The sequence below is a fragment of the Urocampus carinirostris genome, chromosome 4 (assembly GCF_059441175.1).
Source record: "Urocampus carinirostris isolate Australia breed hairy pipefish chromosome 4, RoL_Ucar_1.0, whole genome shotgun sequence".
Classification (NCBI taxonomy): Eukaryota; Metazoa; Chordata; class Actinopteri; order Syngnathiformes; family Syngnathidae; genus Urocampus; species Urocampus carinirostris.
The window spans coordinates 43,127,050-43,147,082 of NC_142352.1; the positions used below are offsets into that span (position 1 = coordinate 43,127,050).

The following is a 20,033-nucleotide window of genomic DNA, read 5'->3' on the forward strand; positions in this document are numbered from 1 at the left end:
AATTCCAGTATCTCAATGTCAAAGGAAATGCTAGCAGCAAGAAATATCCATGTTCAGAACAGTTCATATTTACTGTTCCATTCGTGTTCAGAATGTTCAATGTTGAAGACCTAGTGTGTATTGTGTAATGTGAACGGATATGTGTGCCACAGAGCACAGTGTAGCAGCAAGTTGACAAAGATGGTTGGAGCCCTTAGATAGTGATTCCACTATGTAATAGACTTTTCCCGACCTGAATTTTCTTTATGAAAGATTTTTTTTACTGAATAAATGCTTTCGTACCACTAGGAGGCACAGAATATTGCACACTGTCCCTTTCAAGAACTGTTGATAGAGGAAATTGAACTCTTTAGAAACATTTTCTTTTCTCGTCTGCACGTATATGTGGTTTCTTTAGTCGTGTCAATCTCACGTATTTATATTATATTAATTCCTGATTGATTTGATTCTTAATTTTCATTTTTTATGTATGTTTTGATCTTATTTAGTGTCTGTGTATGTTTATCTGAGCTTTTCTTGTAAAAAAAAATAATGCAGCCCAGCCTCAACCAGAGGCTCTGTTTTCAGCAGCCCCCAGGTAAATTGAGTTTCAAACCTATGCTTTAGCTTTAGGTCAAGTCATGTTTATTTTTATAGCCCTTATTCAAAAAGTTGGAAATTATTGATTTTTTTTTTCAGGACTGGCTCGAGTCAACCTCGCATCCTATTAGATGAGATCCATTCCATCTCCACTAGAGCACAAAGGGAAAGAACCAATTTTTTTATCAAAAGTTGAAAGATTTGTAACACATATTTTGTAGCTCTTACAAAACTTTGACAGTATTCAATTTCATTTAAAATAAATGCATTACTTCTTGTACTTAAACCTTGTGAGTTGTTCAATTATATTTTTTATTGTATGTTAAGTTCCATTAACGAAGTATTGTGGCCCCCATGCCAAAGTTTAGAAGCCCTGGTTCTTAAAAGCACACTCTATAATTTAGCACCTTCTTGTGGTTCCGTAACAATATTGATTGGAATAATAAGCAAAAATACATTAACTATCTTAATGTACATTTTAAATATACCGGTCGTTCAAAAAATGTGTATTTATTTTACATATTAGGAGACGCACCTAGAGAGAGCTGACATGATTGTCCGCCATCTTTCTTCAAAAGCTACACTGAAAAAACATATTTTAAAAGACATTTGAAAACACTTACCCTGTTCTTTTCAGATACACATACACAATAGGGGGAAAATGTATTTCAATGAATATGTGCGAAATATCTCTTTCAGCCTGGTCTGATTCTTTTTTCATCCATGTACAAATGTCTTTGTTGAAATTAAACTTTAAACTTAGACTATCCATTCAACCGTAAACACATGACAAAAAATGGGACCAGAACAGGTGAATGAAGGGCCGTAATTCAAATAGCCATATCCTCAAAATAGTTATACAGTTATACTTGTATAGTTATATCATCATAAAGCTTTGACCATGGTATCATTTAAAATCTCCTTTCTAATACCTTCCATTGATACCAAAAAAAAACAAAATTTACCTTGCTGTGACTCATTTCATTAGATCAGGTCACGTATTTCGACTTTACAAATATTTTTTCCTATTAATAGTTTATTCGAAAATAGAATTATTTAAATTATTTTGCTGTATTGGTCCAATAAACCTTTTAACCTTATCTTAATCCTTTTGCAGTGTATGTGGTGATATGCTGAATTCTAGTGGACAAATAAAGAACTGCATTTCTATTAGTATATTTAATTTTTCATTACTGTATTTCAATGTTGGTGTAGGGCCTACACTGTAGGCCAATGAAGTTCCAGGACTATTTAGGTCAAACAAACAAAGTGATCTCGACTCAGGAAACCAAAGTTAAACTTTTGGGCTATACATGATTTGTGTAGCATTAGCGCCACTGTAGGTTTTTTTAGTCAATTGATTGAGCAAAATAGTTGACAAAATATCAACAGAAATGGAGAATTTTACCTTGGTTAAATAATAGGTATTAATAATGTTGTGTTGCAACTTCCATTGAATGCACCTCCTATTAATAAAACGAAAATTATTTAAATATCAAGCAAAAGTACACAAATTAATTTAAACGCCCATTATTTTAAATATGCAAAGGTCGTAAAATTTGTATTTGGTTTGAATGACTTGCGGATCACCTATAGGAAGCAGACATCTTGCTGCTATGCGTACCCGAAAACCAAAATCCTTGCAAAGGCTTGGCATAAAAATAGTTAATGGTCTGCATTTTTATAGCGCTTTTATAGACACTGAATACCTCCCAAAGCGTTTTACAATGTGCTTCACACTTTTCTATTCACACACACTCACACACGCTCACAGAACGATAAAACTACTTTCCAATTATTAAAAATTACATACAAATACTAACCTTGAAGAAAAAAGTTCACTACTGTTCAATATACTTATATATCCATCCATCCATTATCTGGACTGCTTATCCTCAGTAGGGTCGCGGGGTGCTGGAGCCCATCACAGCTGTCTCCGGGCAGTGAGCAGGCACCCTGAACTGGTTGCCAGCCAGTCACAGGGCACACAGAGATAGACAACTCACTTGCTCATTCATATCTAGGGACAATTTGGACTGGCCAATTAACCTGACATGCATGTTTTTGGAATGTGGGAGGAAACCGGAGTGCCTGGAGGAAACCCACGCAAGCACGGGGAGAACATGCAAACTCCACACAGGAAGGTTGGTAGCTGGATTTGAACCCATGACCTCAGAACTGTGCCGCACCGTGCCGTGCTGCCCCATATATATATATATATATATATATATATAGTGAGAGAGAGAGAGAGATTTACAGGTAGGTCTACCTTTTTTTCTCACCCACATTCATTGTTTTTTTTCTCCCATTCCAGTGTGCAAACCTAATCTGCAGTTTGAAAAAGAAATCAGATAAGCGCTGTGATATATTTAATATTGCCTTGGCCTTGAAACGGTCCAGACAGAAGAGGCCTTCAGGGAGGAAATCACATCAGCATTGGGACAAATTTTGTTCTACAAATGCGATTACTCACAACGGCAGCCGGGATGCTTTTTTCACCTGGCTGAGATGAATAAAGTATCTGAAATGACATTTTGAAGCCCAAATGTGTAATAGTTAATCACTAGATGGCACTGTGTTGTCTGGTACGAGCGAGGGCCAGTAATACACGGCAAAAAGTGGCAGCAGGATGCCGGAAGAACATGACGCCGCTTCAAGAAGGGATTCCACAGTGAAAAAGAAAGTAATGGTTCATGCATTTTTGCCCAGTATTCAAATCAATTTTTTTGGGGGTGATTTTTTTTTTTCCTTTACTGGATAAACGGTTTTTTTTTGTACCCCTGGAAGCACTCAATATTAAACACTGTCACTTACAGGCAACAGCAGAGAACAGGGTTATTCTAATACTTAAAGGCAAATTATGTAATATTTGACCATTAGGTGTCACTCTATCATATAATGCAACCAGAATTTAGTCTTACAAAGCAAAGGGAAGAAGAACCAACTACAGATAGTCCAGTGGCCAAACAGTACCCTTTTCCTCGAATTTACTAGGCTAGCCTTGTTAGCCTAGCCTTGTCGGGATGCTCTCGAGCATGGTAGCCACTGCTCACTTGGGCTTCCATTAAATCACCGACCTCCCATCAATCGCACGTTTCACCCTATCCAGCCAACCACATTTAGGCCTCCCTCTCATTTCCCACCACTTCTGCACTAAGTCACACCTTTAATACATTAAACATACATCGGTAATCTACTCCATTCACTTCGATGAACTCTTAACTGGTGGATAAAAATAGAAAAATACACATTCGTTTTATCACATACGGTGGGACCTCGGTTATCGCAGTTAACAGGGACCAAAACCACCCACGATAAGTGAAAATCCGTGAAGTAGCGGCGCACCTTAAAAAAAAAAAAAAAAACTATTTTTTTTAAATTTTATTATTTTTTAGACCTGGTTAATGGGGACCAAAACCACCCGCAAAAACTGAAAATCTGCGAAGTAGCAACACCCCTTCAAAAATGCTTTAATTATTTTATTTTATTATTATCATTGTTTAGACCTGCGAAGCTCTGAACCCGCGAACGCCGAAGCGCGAAGTAGCGAGGTCCCACTGTATTGAATTTAAATTAATCATCTACCAATCAAATTACAAAGCTCGAAAATCCAATGTTATTCTAGTCATAGCCAGATAGCTAATCCTAGCATCGCAGCAACAACCATTTTGAGGCCAGTGTCTAACTGAATATATATTGAATCCATGTGAGCGACTTTCGAAATATTTCGAAAAGAATAAAGCAGACATTGGAAAATACCAATATTGTTGCCGATACCAGCCTTTTTTAAAGGGACACTGCGTGATATTTGACCACAAGATGCCGCCGCGTTGTGCAGTGTAACCAGAAATGAATGCTACAGAGAACAAGGTAGATTTCAAACGACTGAGACTGGAGTGGACCATTTTCTGCATTTGGGGTAGCCATAGCAGCAAAATGGCGGACCATCATGTCAGTTTATTCTAAGTGATGTAAATGTATGTAAAATGAATACAAATTTCTCCAATACACAATGTCCCTTTAAAATAGGGGTGTCAAACACCCAGCCTGCTAAGGGATTAAATACGGCGCGTGAGACAACGCTGAGGGAAGCACAAGAGAAAAACAAGCTGCAGGTTGAAATATGTTCACTTGATGTTGTCAAAGACAGGTGCCTCTCACAAACGCTGTAGTTGTATTTCTTACTTTCTCTCTCTCTCTGTCTCTCTCTCTTTTTCTCTCACTCTCTATCCCTCTCTCTTTCACTCTCCTTGTCTCTATTTTTTCTTTATTTGTTCCTCTTTTTCTCTTTCTCTCTCTGTGTCTTTTTGCCTTCTTTTGCTCTTGCTTCCTTTTTTCATTTTCTCTCTCTTTCTTGCTTTACCCTTCTCTGTACCATTCTCTCTTGCTCCTCTTTTTTCCTTCTCAACTTTAATTTATCTTTGAATTTTTTTTCTGTCTCTTTCTTTCCCTCTTTCACTATTGCTCTTTTTATCTCTTTTGTTTCTCATGTTCTCTATCTTTCTCCCTTTCTCTTTCCTTTCCTTCCTTTCCACTCTCTCTTTTTCTCTCCCTCTCATTCTCTTATTTCTTCCCCTCTTTTTTTTTCTCTTTAATCTACTAGTCCGGCCCCGAGATAATGTTTGTTCTATCGTGTGGCCTCAGAGTAAAAATCAGTTTGACCTCAGAGTAAAAATCAGTTTGACACCACTGCTTTAAACTATTGCCACTCGCGGTGATCGCAGAATTAGCAACAATCAGGAACCTTACATAAAACTTCGGCATTAAACGACTTAAGTATTAAGGGAAACTATTTCTCAGTCATCTTTTATTCAGGAAAAGGGAATCGATATGTGCTACAAATATAGGATTTATGTGTCTGTGGAGCGTGTAGTTTGCGTGTGTGTGTTTTATCAGGGCAATATTTTCACATGTTTGAACGTTCCATCATATCATATTCGCATTTATTAATCTCAGTTTAATAATGTCAGATCAAAAAATAAAAAAAACCGTGACTCTGGTGAGGATAAACGGTACAGAAAATGGATGGATGGATGGATGGACAAAGAAAGAAAAAAGAGCTCTAGAGCACCCTAAATCTCTTCGTGCACATCACCGAGCTCTGACCGTAATTTCTGCAGTGGTTTATTAATTCATGGGTGTCTGAAGGGATTTAAATGCCCAGGTTGCATGCAAACCTTTTTGGAGCGAGAGAAAGTCAAAAATAAAGGGTGACATATATTTGAATCAAATCCTTTTAAACAACTCCACGTTGTTAGCAATATTATATCACAAACAGGCAATCTCACCTGCATGTTTGCATGGAATCCCCTCTGTAAACGCAGGAGCCGTCATATGCACCCAGTCTCATTTTATGATCCTCAGAAGACAGTTCTGTTGAACCAATCAAGTTATTCCTTCACACAAGGGGATCGCTATATGCGTGCAGCTATTTAATTTTCATAGTCCTTAAAAAGGATTTAATTGTGTCATTGTTCTGGTGATAAAAGACAAAATTTCACATACTGCTGAGGGAGCCAACGATGATTCCGCCAAATGAGTTTGTGATGCCACCGAAAATATGGTCTCAAGCGCTTGTTTTATACACTGTGGTCACCAGACGGCTTGTCAGGAAGTGTTTGGCACTTTTAGCTCAAAAACAAAGATTGTTTTGACTGTTCACTTCCTTTTAAATAAGCATATTACTCTCTCACCGACTGTATGCTCTGAATATTGACATATCTACAATGATGTGTGCAGCAGGCATGAAAATTGGTCAGGGGTTAAAAAGGTGAGAAGGGTGTGGAGAATATACCATATTTATTTGTGTTTACGCGTATTTTTTAATCCGTTTAAAACTTGTGGCTGGGTGGTTAGCACATAGCCCCACGGTGCAGAGGTTCAGGGTTAAAGTCCAGCTACTGCAGCCTCCCCCTGTGGAGTGTGTGGGCGGCCATGATTAAAATAATTTACTGACAATATAAACTACAAAGACAATACCAACATAAAATACAGAAGGCATTTATTTCTTGTCCCTCAAAGTCTGATTCATCATCAGGTACAAAAGAAGAGTTGTTTCCCTTGTCATGCTTTTTGTCTTTATTTTTATCTTCCAGGACAACGACCTGTTTTCCCCATTATCTAACATTCGAGTCTGGCACCGTGACTAAAAGTATGATGATAATGAGATAAATTGTAATGACTTTTCGAATGTAATTTGCATCACTAGTGGATCAGTGGTCAGGTTTCGGTGCTTTCACGTGTTTTTTAGACTGTATCGATTAAGAGTTTATTTAATGCTAGAACCTTAGCTTGGCCTTTGATGCTAGGTCCTTAGCTTGGCCTTAGATACTAGGTCCTTAGCTTGGCCTTTTGATTTTTGCATTCCGGAGATGGAATAAGAGCTTGCTCTGTCCACTCCACGCATCGGGCCGGTATTGCAGTACCTCCGGGAACGGTGCATTCGCAATGATCGCAACAAGGCTTTAGGGCTAGGACCTTAGCTTAGCCTTTTGGCTGAGAGTAAGTGTCCCGGCTCCTAGGCTTTGTAGCATATAATGAACTGACCGATAACGGATAATGGATAATGAATAACGAAGATAGATCAATAACCCTTAAAAACCCCCCCACGCAGTGCGGGTTAGATTCCCTTTGCATGTTTTGAGATCGTGGTCAGTCATTTTTTTTGACTGATACATAATTTCACAGTCAGACTGTAAAACCTTGTGTATAACACGCACCTGAACTTTGAGCGTTTTTTTAGGTAAAGAAAATGCGCGTTTTACATAAATAAATACAGTACACCCACCCATGTGAACTACACTGATTTTAATTCAAATGCACCCCATCAAAGGCACGAGTCATTTGGGGAAATCTCACAATACCACCCTCTCCCGATAAAATATTTCTCTTCCGAGCTACACAATTCACGTAGGTCACCTTTTTGAATTAAAGACAGCAAATTTCGCCGTAAGGTGCGAGATTTTCATGCCTGGTGCAGTCATTTTACAGTAGACAACAATTGCAAGAAATGGGATATTCCTCTCCAAAACAAAACAACAGCTGCTCTGTTGTTGGACGCCAGCAGTTAATCGGTAAAATAAAATCTTAAATGACTTAACAAGATATTGTCATATGACAGTACAAACATCAAAAATCAGTCCAAAAGAGAGCTACGTTTGTGAGTTCTTCACTTAGAAGTCAAACATGTCACTCTGCTTCTTGGCCAACTTGGCCACTTCTTGCCGTATGGCCTGCACAAGCGCAGAGGTGGAGAGGTTGTTTAGCGGAATGCCGTCCGTGTCCGCGCTGGTATCCGTCCCCATCTGCTTTGTGTTTTTCTGAGAAGTTGGCTTGTCCAAAGTCTGAGTGTACTGCAGGGGAAGGATGGAGGGGCTTCCCCGTGGGTAGCGAGGATGAGGGAAGGCCTCGACGTAACCAGGCAAAGGAAGCTTGAAAAAACAAAATGAAACAGAAATGATGGAAATTCAGCAGTGGTGACACTAAAAACAAAACACACACACTGTAAATTCTAGACTACAGAGCGCAACTGATTAAAAGCCACATGCGCTAATTTAAGAAAGAAACTCAATTTTCTTTTTGTACAAGCTGCACTGAGTTATAAACTGCAGGCCTAATATACATAAAAATGAACTCATTCCTGTCCAGTTCTTACATTTTAAAAGAATAAGGGTCATGTCTAGTACAGAAAAGTAACACATTGTGCCGCATTGAAGACACTATTTTGTGGACTTTGTCTGCAACTAGCGCAGCAGTCAATAATAATTAAATTTGTCATTAACATATACTAAAACATCCTGAAAACTAAACTCAATGTACTGTACTGACTAAAATTAAGACGCCCGTTTAATCACAACAGCCTGCACACATACTGAGCCATGCAACTGATCTCAAGCTTTCCTATCCTTTGTTCACATGACAGAGAGGATAGTGAGGAAACCAAGTTTTGCTACTACTACATGAAAACAAATTATTACATGTACAGTTATTCTTGGAATATTTCTAACAAGTAGTTTCATCTGATTGAATATTTTATTAGGAGACCAACTGACAAAATATCAGATATATTGTTCCTATCGAGCCAAGAGCTGTGATGTCATATTAGGCCATGAGTGCCCAATAATTACTGTGTAACCCGCCTTAATTAATAACAAGTGTTGTCCAAAATTGCTGCCGAATACCTTTGCGACCATTAAGATTAAACAAAAAATGAAAAAATAAAAAAGAATATGTGACTTAGTATTGTAAATTGCAGTTTTTAAAATGTACAACAAAAGGATCAGCTTGTAGTCAGGAATTTACAGGAATATTTTAAAACCGTGCAGCTGTACTTAATCCAAACAGCTGTCATATTTGCAGAGTAATACGAGATGATGGTTTTAGATGCAATACCTCATTCCTCTTGTTAATTAATACATTTTCGCCTCAGTAAAAGAATATTATGCTCCTTTTAAGTATTGTTTTTCTTGTTTGAATATATTTTGTACTTGATTTCATAGTAATGCACTCTCAATACAGTGTTGTTCCGGTACTCAACAAAAGACTCCTTATTCGAACAAATCGTTGTTCAACCAAACTATTAGAGTAATTTTTATTGTGCTATTCAAACGGAAAATCGGAACTTGAACACACCCGGATATACAAAACATGGTTGATGTGTGGTCGAGTGAGATGAGTCGGCATCTTGTCCACTCTTACGCTGTCGCGTAGCATTATTTAGAGAGAGATTGCCAGTCCGTCAACATTTTATTTAGATTTAGTGTGTTTTATTACATTTTTTGGATAAAAAGTGTTAAGCCACAAGAAAGTTGGTGACGTGGGTAAGGAAAAGTTGAAACATTAAAAACAACGTTTGAGTTGAAAAAGGAAATTATTGTGAATGGTCTACAGTTGTTTTCCATTGAACCTGTGCTCCAAGGTGCAGAAAATAAATTAAATTGTTTTATATTTCATTCGTAACTAATCATGTTTAATTTTCGTGGAATATTTACCGTTTACACACATTTTGTTTATATTTGGGGTATTTATGGTTGTATTTTTTTACACATTTATGTATATGTTGTTTTTAGGATCCATAGGAACATATAAAGATAAACACCATCACTTCATATGGGTTGCTGTACGCGAACAGTTTAATGTTTGAAGACCGATCCCAAGCGGATTATGGTCAATTACAGAGGTATTACTGTAAACTTATATTACTGTGTGAATACTATATTCTCTCATAGTATACAACTATTGTATATACTAGTAATACTTAGACACAGTTGTGCTGATGTCAAGTAGTTTTTTTTGACTTTGTAAACTTTTTTTCTAGTCAAAAGAAAAAAATTGTTACATAAAATAATCACAAAAGATGATAATCTTGCTGAATTTAAGAACAAATTTGCTTGTTTTGGTGAAAATATTATTTGTAAAAAATAGAATAAAAATATTAGTGTAGTAACCTTTTGCACAATTTAGGTATTATTTCTCTCGCTGCCAAGTACATTCGAATAATTAATAATATGCAAATAATGTTAATAACCATTATGTTATTTAAATTAATATTTTTAGAAATGGTTCAAAGAATAAGAAAAATAATAACTGTAGGAATTCAATGCAGAATGTTACAGAAATTGGAACATTATTATTTATTCATGTTTGTGTTTGTTTGTTTGTTCATTGCTGGGAAAGTAACTAAAATAATATTAGGTCACTTATACCCAAGAAACAAATAGTGACACAAATTACATTTTAGCTGTTATGTGCACAAATTGATCCTAGGTTGTGTTAGGTTTGAGGTCAATATTACCACAATCTTCATAAGAGAGGGAAAAATGCCCGATATTGGGCCCTTGTGAGTGGACCCCCAGAATCTCCAATCAACTCTCAATCTTTATGGCACACGAGTAAGTTAAATTATTTATCAATCAAGTACTTAGTGATGAGTTTTACATTGCAGGTTTGAAAAAGGTAACTTTGCCAACACGTTAGCAATCTTTAGTGGCAGTGACTCCCACTTCACAACAAGAAAAGTTTGGCAGTTAGAATCTGCTTCAAGCTGTGTATTGCCATTATGCATCCCTACACTTTAACAAGTTCACTTAAACATAATGGATGTAATTAAACCAACCAGAGATTTCACTTTCAGTCCATTCAACCTTAAGGGTAATGCAGAGCCTTGATGCAATACTTTGAACCTCAGTTGAATATTTGTATCTGCTTTATGTCATTAAAAACCTGGTTCATCTGGTCGGCTCAACGCACAGGGACGGGACCCCCCGACCTTCGCTGGAGCAATAATCAATCAATCAATCAATTTATGTCATTAAACATTATGTTATTCTGTTTTTTAAATGAGATACACTATAATGTTCTTATTTTTCTTATAATTGAAGGGACACTGTAATATGTGACACTACATGTCACTCTGTTGTGTAGTGCAACGAAACGTGTTTGCTACAAAGGAGAAGGAAGAATAAAAACAATAGTCTAGAAGTTTCAAAACCACACAACCTTTCTTTTCTCAATTTTTTGCCCAGCCTTTCACCAGGTTTTTGGCTTTTACTCCAGCAAGATGGCGGAGAATTATGTCAGTAATGTCTGTTATGTACATACAATTGTTTTGACCTTCCAGTATTTTAAAAAATGCACCTTTATATAACAGTTCATGTATTTTTTTTTTATTATTCAAAACAATATTGTTTTTTATGAATAGAGGGTTTTTATTTTAATTAACAGGGGCAAAATAATGCACAAAGTCCCTTTAAACAGAAAGATTCAACAAATAACATTGACATACTGAATCTGCCCACTGATGAGACACATCTTCCGGTTCTGGGGGGTAAGACATCCAAGAAGGACTGTGGTAGGAAGTTGGCGAGGCTGTGACAAAATAGTCCGAGAAGCCCGGCCTGCTGGCTGGGATGGAATACACTGCTGTTATTGGGTTTCCTGAAGACAGTGCAGGACATGGGGAAAACAACAAAAAGTTGGGATACCACATCACTACTTTCTTTTAAAATGTCATCTTGGTTCAATGTAGGGCTGCAACAACAAATCATTAAAATCCATCAGGCTTGAATACGAAAAGCGTTGGCAAAGAATTTGAATATGGATCGTTGTGTCGCCCAATTTCTGAGCCATTCAGTACGTTAATTCAATGCAAATAAGAGTGCATTGAATGTTTCGTTACATTAAGGGGACATGCTTGTAGTACCACTTTGATCCAGCCAGGGTCAACTCGACATCTTTTTGTGCGAATTACTCTTGGTCTGGTGACGAACTTGTAGTAGCACTTTGGTCCGGCAGAAGGTCCCCTCGAAACGGTATTTTGATGCATTAATGAATAGATTATTTTTTTAATTGTATTTATAAAAGCATAACAAAAGGGCTTCTCTTTTCAGTTCAAGTAAAACACATTTTAAATTTAACATGTGCAAAAGGATCACGATTCACTGGTTCCTTACCCATTAAGGTTGTCGAGGCACCTATACTGATGCTAAGTCTTGGGGAAGAAACAGCCTGGTGGTGCCGTCCCTCTCCAAACCATTTTTTGGGGTAGGGGTTTGCTCCCCCACATGAAGTTGCTTTAAAGTAGTGTTCTTTGAAGTCAGTCTCTGTGTGCAAGCTAACGGTGTAAGTTCGACAACCGTATTTTGTTATCAAATTGCCGATGAGACTTTATCATCAACTGAGTGCATCCTTGATCATTGAAGGGGCATTAGAATTAAAAAAAAAAAAAAAACGCTTTGGATAAATATATCCAAAATGCATGGGGTCCTCTTAATTTGACAAAGCATTGTCCTCCGATGCTGCCTTTCAATTTTTTTTGCCCTTTTTAAAAAGTATCTTACATATTTGCAGGTGTATTGCATACATTATTATGTATTTTTGTTTATTGTTAAGCTATTCGAAAAGCACTTGTTTTTTTAATTTTGTTTTATATTATAAAATATTTAGTTGTTTCGTACTTCATTTTTCTATCCATCCAAAACAAAATAAAAGATTTAAATAAAAAAAGTGGAAATTACAAATGTGTTTTTTAAAAGTACGTTTGATAGATGATGAGAGAAAAAATAATCGACTGGTTCTTTGCTTATTAATCATTAGTTGCAGCCCTAGTTTAATGTCCACTCACCTGAGTAGTTGGACACAGGCTGCTGGATTGTGATGGATGGAAGTGCTGCCCGGGAGCATGGCCCGTACGGGTTATCATCATGTGAAGTCTGCATTTCAGTGACAGATGTCTGAGACTGAGAGCTTCTTCCCTTGGGTCCCAGGTCAGAAATGGAACTGCAGACAAAAACGTAGTGTTACCAAGAAATTGTCACTAGAGGGCAGGCACACTCCACGTGGACTAGCAATTAGCTCATTACCATTCTTACCATACCTCACTGCACTAGCGCAATGTTAAAATGTATACAGGGCCTGAAATCACACTGGTCACAGTACATTAGCGAGAAAATATCAAGTCCTCCGAAAATAGAAGCAAATTGGGATCTATGGAGCACACAGCATGAGTGAAACCTAATGAGCGTTACCGTCTGAGGGAGGTAGCCGAAGGTGGTCCCGTGCGAGGTGGTAAAGGAGGAGGAGAACTAACTGCCAGATCAGGCGGTTGGGTGAAGTGGAAGGCCTAAAATGAGAACGGGAACACAAAAATGAGGATCATTCTTGAGCAAAGGGGGTCCATAAGTTTGATCTACTTGCTTTCCTTTTCAACCTCAGCCAATTGCTAACCTTTTTGGTTGCAATTCCCCTTATTATTTCATTAGATGCCAGACGTTTCTCTCAAATGGAAAGAGCTGGTGCCTGACATTTTTTCGCCATTTTGACTCATTTTTGAAGGCCTACAGATAAAGTAATTCTGTTTCCATACAACCATAGGACATAGCAAAAGAAAGCTTTTATTAGAAAGAAAAAGTATGTTCTAAGTTTTACCATTGCAAGGTAAAATAAAGTTAAACATTGCTAAGCTTCTTGGAAATACTCCAAGAAAACGTCTGAGGAAAAGGGCTTCTCGTGAAGGGCTACATTTTAAGCAGACCTTTCACATTTTTGCTTTTGTTATACCTTCCATTAACAAAAAGGCATTTTGCTTACAAAATAACATTTTATGCAAGAACACGGACGTTATGCATGAACAAAGCATGAACTTTGCAAGAACTTTTTAGCCCAATGTTTCTATTCATGTGATCATATGATTTCAGTCATCATGGCGATTGTATTCCTATGGACATGCATGAAACGCCATCCCTCTATGCCCTAAACAATGAAGAAGGGGTTTTATCAGCTATTATAGGAATTTTAAAAAATCCCTTGCACACTAATCCAAATATTTGCTTCCCTCATATATACAAGTTCACCACCTACATGCCATATGGGGCCACATACACACTTCAACCGCTGTATACCGGAAGCAAGACAGGGAAGTTTGCGCTCCCTCAATGAGTGGACAAAGATCTGATCAAGGCCACTACTGCCATCTAATGGTGATTTTTCATACTGAAATAATTCCAAGAGGTTTGATATTTACTGATGAGCTTCGCCAAACCCCTTTTAACAGTTTTGTAAGATAAAACAAAAATATATATTTTTACATTTTGATACTTGGGGATCACGATTTTAAAAACATATTCATACGTTATGGCACTGAATGAGTTAAGTGACAATAAACCTTACAATTACAACATGGCACCTAACTACTCACAGCAATACAGAATATCTAGAATAGAAACAAAGTCATTTTTGTAAACAGTACCCATGAAAAATAAATGCTCGATCGAGGATAACATTTGCTAGTGTACTGCGACAATATTGGCAATCTACAGGGTTTGTACACATTTTTCATGGCTAAATTCAAGCACTTTTTAAAATACTCTCAAAGCCACTTTTCCAATTTCTCCATTACCATTTAAAGGAGAAATCCAGTGTGAATCATGTATTTTGCAAAGCCAAAGTAATTCTTCACTTTACATAGGCGATTTTTAATCTTCTATTTGTATTTATCAAGACATATGATTTTTTAAGGTCTTGAATAAATCACAGAAGCATTTGTGGATCTGAACACTACATTTGTAAATATTTTTGCGACAAATCTATCCCCATATACGTGTTGGATGTGTGAAAATGGCTATAATATGTACCTTACATTTTTAGCTGCTGGAAGTCCTTCCCATTACAATTCATCACTGGAAAACGCTACCTTAATGTTTTGCATGGTCCATACTTAATGTCCATAATTGATACAAAATCTTTGCGCTAATTCAGATTTCATAGCGCTCTGTTTAGGTGTAGCATGCACCTGTCTTTTTGGGCGCAACCTGCAGAGGACACTGACGCTTCATATGACAATACCATAAAAACTAATGCCAGTTGCAGTTTATAACAAGGGAAGAAGGAATGAAACATGACAAATGATAAAACATCACACGTAGGGTCTTTTAGGACATATGTATGTAAATGTCAGCGATGCAGAAGATTTGCATCTATAAAACTGTGAATGAATAATAACTACTCAATTCCCAAGCTACAACTGTAACCACTTCACATAGCTAAAGGTAAATAACACCTGCATCCTTCCCATTTGCAGTATTATTATTGTTTGCAGTATTTTTATCAACTGACTGAAAGGATGTTGAAAGACGTTTTTAGTATTCTATAATATTGCTTTATATTACATATATTCTCGTATATAATCCTACATCACAAAACTGTTCTATTATAACCAAATGATAAAATGAACAAGTCCCCAAAATATTAAAATGTGTATCTAAATAACGGCAATTCTTTAAATGTGTAAATAATAAAGATTAATATACTTATATTACTTATATACTTATAAATTTTCTTCTATTTCATTCATCATATTTTTAGGCAGTTTCCGGGGGTCGGCTTCAATGAGAGTATATACAGTAATTTAGTTTAGGTGTCAGTAACCCGGGGTTCAATGGAATTACTTTTTAAATGCACAAAACGTAACTTTTTGCTAATTGTTATTGCACTTCTTTTAATTGCTCTGTCCTTTTTGCCTTAATATCGCACTATTATTATAACTTGGGCCACTTTCCAAGCACTATGTTTTTGTTTTTTGGTATTTTTCTGCCTTTTATCCTGATCTTATTTTATCTTTTTTCCCCTCTTTATTGTCTTTATTACATGTTTACCCTGGAGTGCCATGTCCAATCGCGTTGTAAAGAATGTCTCACAATGTTTATATCAATGAAAAAAAAGACAATTAAATTATATTCCAAATCAAGTACAGAATTCAGCAAAAGTAACTATGTTTAGTTTTGGGGGGTGATGGCGACATATGGGTAAGGTAGGGAGATAAGGCAGGGTTGCTCACAAAATTGATTGTATTTAATGACGAAATGAGGTACATAGTGACAAACAGACATGGGTTTGCAAAACAACAAAGTGTCAATAACAAACCAAACTCCAAATGGTAAACAAAGGCCGTAAAGGGAAATGGAAAATCCAAGGAGCAAAATAATACAAAAAACAGAAACTAGCAAAAACTAACACAAACAAAAACAAAGAAACACAAAAACACAAACACAAACAAACCTGGCCTGTTGGTGGAAGCAAAAGTGACCCGATCATGTGTAAAGTATTTAAAAGCATTTCAATAATTAATAAAGCCAAATTCCTTTTAAACTATAATGCATTGAAATTATTATATTGTTCTCTAGTTCTTCCATACTTAACATATTGTGCAGAAGTCTGGGGCAATAATTACAAAAGTTCACTCCAGCCCCTTTTTATCCTGCAAAAATGTGCATTTAGAACCATACACAGGGTAGGATATCGAGATCGTCCTAATATTTTACTCCTGCAGTCCAAATTATTAAAATTAGATGATTTAGTAAAATGTTTACTGCACAACTGCTATTTAAGGTTAACAAAAACATAGTGCCAGAAAACATCCATAAATTATTCATTCGGAAAGAGGGAAATTATAACTTAAGGGGCTGTAGTGAATTAGTAATTCCAAAGGTGAGAACCACCAGGAAAAGTATGTGTGTGTCTGTGTGTGGAGTCAAGCTTTGGAACAGTTTGCAGGACGAGATCAAACGGTGTCCAACTATTCACTTGTTCAGGTTTAGATACAAAGAAACATTCCTGGCAGAATACAGAGATAAGGAAGGTGGGGTATGAGTGGTGCAGGAGATTGGGAATAGTGCGTCTAGTTAACTTTGTGTTATTGTTGCCATTCTTATATCATAACTGTTACAATTAATATTATTACAATTGTTGTTATATCATTGGTGTATTTGGTAGGGAAGATGAAGGGGTAGGGAATATAAGCATATGCTTCTTACAACTCCTTTTGGAACATATAGAAAGAATAATTGGGCACATGTGTGTGGTGATTGGACACACCTGTGTCTATTTCAAACCCCAGTTGGGGCCCTCTTGTGGTAGGAGGCATACAAGACCCTAACAAACTCATTTATTTCAGTAACCCGCCGGTGGTCCACAATGGCCCTCATGATATAGTTCACACACCTAGCTTTAGAAACACCATAGTATCAAATTTTTCTTACTGGTTTGGGTAAACTGCACTGGTACTCATCTGCTCCATAAGACGGGCTCCACTGTAGCCCTCCGCGAGTGCAGCCCATGGTGCCCGGAGCGCTGGTCACCACATCTGCATAGGGGAAAGAATCTGAAGCGGAGCTGTATTTATCAGCAGGGTCTTGTCGGTGGCGAGACGGCCTCCCGGATGTGGAGTGTCCTCCCGAGGCCAAGCTGAATGCTTCCTCCAGGAGCAGGTGCATCTGCTGCCGCACTTCATCAATGGAAGGCTGTGAGCTTAGAGTGGAGGTCTGAGACTGGCCTTTCAGAACGCGGCCGTACATTGTTTCCCTCGGATCCGTTAAATGGTCCACGTTTGTCTCTTCAATCAACTCCGGCTCGGTCTGGGGTAAACATGCAGAGTGGCGACACGTGAAAATCAATGAATGTCCGCCATCCACTTATTAAATCACACGGTCAAAGTGGTACGTGTGAATCAGGCGAAAAGATCCCAGCAATGTGTCTGAGAAAATTCATCAAATGCTAAGCGTAGGGGAATTGATCCAAATACTGATATTATTGATACTGAGTACTTCTGATCGATACCATTGTCTTAAGATAGGGACTCTCTTCCCATTATAACTATACACATATATAGTACGGTTGTAAGTGTGTAATAAGATGATACATGCATTAACAGTTCACAAATCCCTCAATCACCAGGGTCGTCGGTGCGAGACTTTTTGTGGTGTGTCTTGGGCAAGTACAGCCTAGCGGTGTCCATCCTCTCCAGGCCAGTTCCTTATGGTAAGGCTTTGTACGGGTTTTTTATCAACAAGGCACATTGAACTATAAGTCGCAATGGATTAACACAGAAAGTAAAAAAAACCTATTTCATAGAGCATAAATATTAGATAGTTTGGTTTCACAACTAAAATTAATCTATTAATTCATATATGGTTACTGCATGTAGAGGAGTTTGTTATAATTATGCATTGCCAAATGTATTTACCGTATTTCTGGCTCTTTGAAGGCAGATTTGGAAAATCTGGCAAATTTGGCATTTTTAGGTGTGTCTTATAGTCCAGAAAATACTGTATTTAGTTGTCTTGCTGGTGTTGTTATCCAGAATCTGTATTTTCATTACATTTGCTTCTTTTTTGGTTTGAGTCTTTCGACTTTTGTTCTGAAAGACTTGCTGTCACTGAAGTATTTTCATTTTTATACTGTTGAAGGTTTTTACATCAGAATATTACAGGATTGCACTTGACTCAATTTTCTCAATATTTTTTAATGGAATGTATAATATTTGTGATGTTTACTTGTTATATTTGTATTTTTGTTACATTCCTACTTTTTTGGTTTAACTGTCACGGGTGCTATGGCGCCCAATTGGCCCCGCCCGTGTGGCGCCAGCTGCGGCTCGTTGACAGATTGGCTTTCTGTCTTTTTAAGCTCAGTGCTCTCACTCTTCCTTTGTCAGTCCGTCAACTTCTACCCCGCAAGATGTGGGTTCTGACTCGGTCCTGTTTCCTGTTGGTATTTCCTGTCCGGTATGGTTCCCGTATATTTTGTCCTGTTTAATATATGTATATATATATGTTTAATATCGGTTTCCAGTTTCGTTCCCGTCTATTTTTGTCCTGTTTAATTTCAATATTCTGTTTCAATATCAATCCTGTCTGTCCCAGCCGGTTTCGACCCCATCTGTGCGATATCTGCTCGGGCAATTGGTATTGATCTCGATGGTCTCTGGCTTCCTGTCTTTACACGCCAGACCGCTGGGTAACGTGCATGACTCCCCATTTGCCGTAAAATAAAAACTTGTGTGAAAAACGTCACGCATTTGGGTCCTGATCCGGTTCCGGTTCTTGACATTTACTCTTTTGTTCTGAAACACTTTCAGTAGAACTATTTATAAATATATTTTAAACTGTTAAAATTGGCATTGTAGTTGTTTTAAAGAAAAAATAGAAAATGTCTAAGCTTTTTTATCAAAAATTATAAACTAACTCAAGAGGAAAAGGTTTCAATTCTTCAATGAGCTTGAGATTGTCGAGATAAAAGTAACAAAAATGGATCGCTATTGATTAATACCACTATTTAGTTGGATCGGACCTATACCAAAAATCCCAGTAAAGCCCATCCTTTTGCACCACATTTCAGCCACATTTCACATGGCTCTTGCATTAAATTGAGTGCAAAACTGCATTGAATAATCAATCCAGTTAATAGAGTAGGTGGATGGATGTTGACTAAGTGTTGACAGTAATATGTTGAAGCCTATAGGAGCAACCCACAGATCAAACCCGATCATCAGCCATTGCAAATTTTAAGCCTTTTCTATGCCACCGTTTTCCCCCCCTCAACTGTCTATTCAGTGACAAATAAAAGCAGAAGCTGCCCTACTTCCAGTACAAATAAATGCTTGCCATTGGATGTGTTCTGTAGTACACCTCATAAATCAGTCCTCCCTGGAACATGAAAAGAGGGAAACATCCGCAGTGACTGGGCTTGCAGCTACACTGGGCACATTATAATCAGCAAGGCGAAGAAATTGGGGAGGTTTGGGGATGGGAGGGGTTGCGGGTGACTCGCTGCGTAGTTTGAAAAAAAAATGTGGGCGATGAAAGAAAAACAATTTCAAGGTCAGCATCTTTGAGTGGTTTGTTGAGCTTTTGTTTTTTTAATCACACTCTTATTTGTCAAAGCTAGTATTTCGTGCTAAGTACAAAAACAATATGGATGGCCTGTATAAAAACACTCTACAGCACTGGTTTTTAACTGGTCTGATTTTAAGACCCACCATTCCATCCTAATGATAGGATGCAAACCAGAAAATCACTTCTCACATTTATCCAGCAAAAGGATTTTGCAGTTTAAACCAGAGACTGTAGAACATATTCACCTTTTTTTATTTATAAAACTAAATGACCAGCAAAGCCTTAACG

General features: G+C 37.4%; 1 protein-coding gene and 1 pseudogene across 1 annotated transcript in view; one reads left to right on the forward strand and one right to left on the reverse strand.

Annotated features, from left to right (window-relative positions):
• Window positions 1-6,861: 6,861 nt before the first annotated feature.
• Window positions 6,862-7,026, forward strand: LOC148367638 (U2 spliceosomal RNA; annotated as a pseudogene).
• Window positions 7,027-7,369: 343 nt separating this feature from the next.
• The window catches only part of kiaa1549lb (KIAA1549-like b), a 128,201-nt gene continuing 115,537 nt past the window's right edge, over window positions 7,370-20,033 (reverse strand). The window contains exons 18-22 of the mRNA XM_088334635.1: window positions 17,112-17,486; window positions 13,104-13,198; window positions 12,701-12,855; window positions 11,363-11,514; window positions 7,370-8,009 (exon numbers count right to left, since the gene is read on the reverse strand). Of these exons, the coding sequence (XP_088190761.1) occupies window positions 7,752-8,009; window positions 11,363-11,514; window positions 12,701-12,855; window positions 13,104-13,198; window positions 17,112-17,486 (1,035 nt within the window). The 3' untranslated portion in view covers window positions 7,370-7,751. The remainder of the gene's footprint in view (window positions 8,010-11,362; window positions 11,515-12,700; window positions 12,856-13,103; window positions 13,199-17,111; window positions 17,487-20,033) is intronic.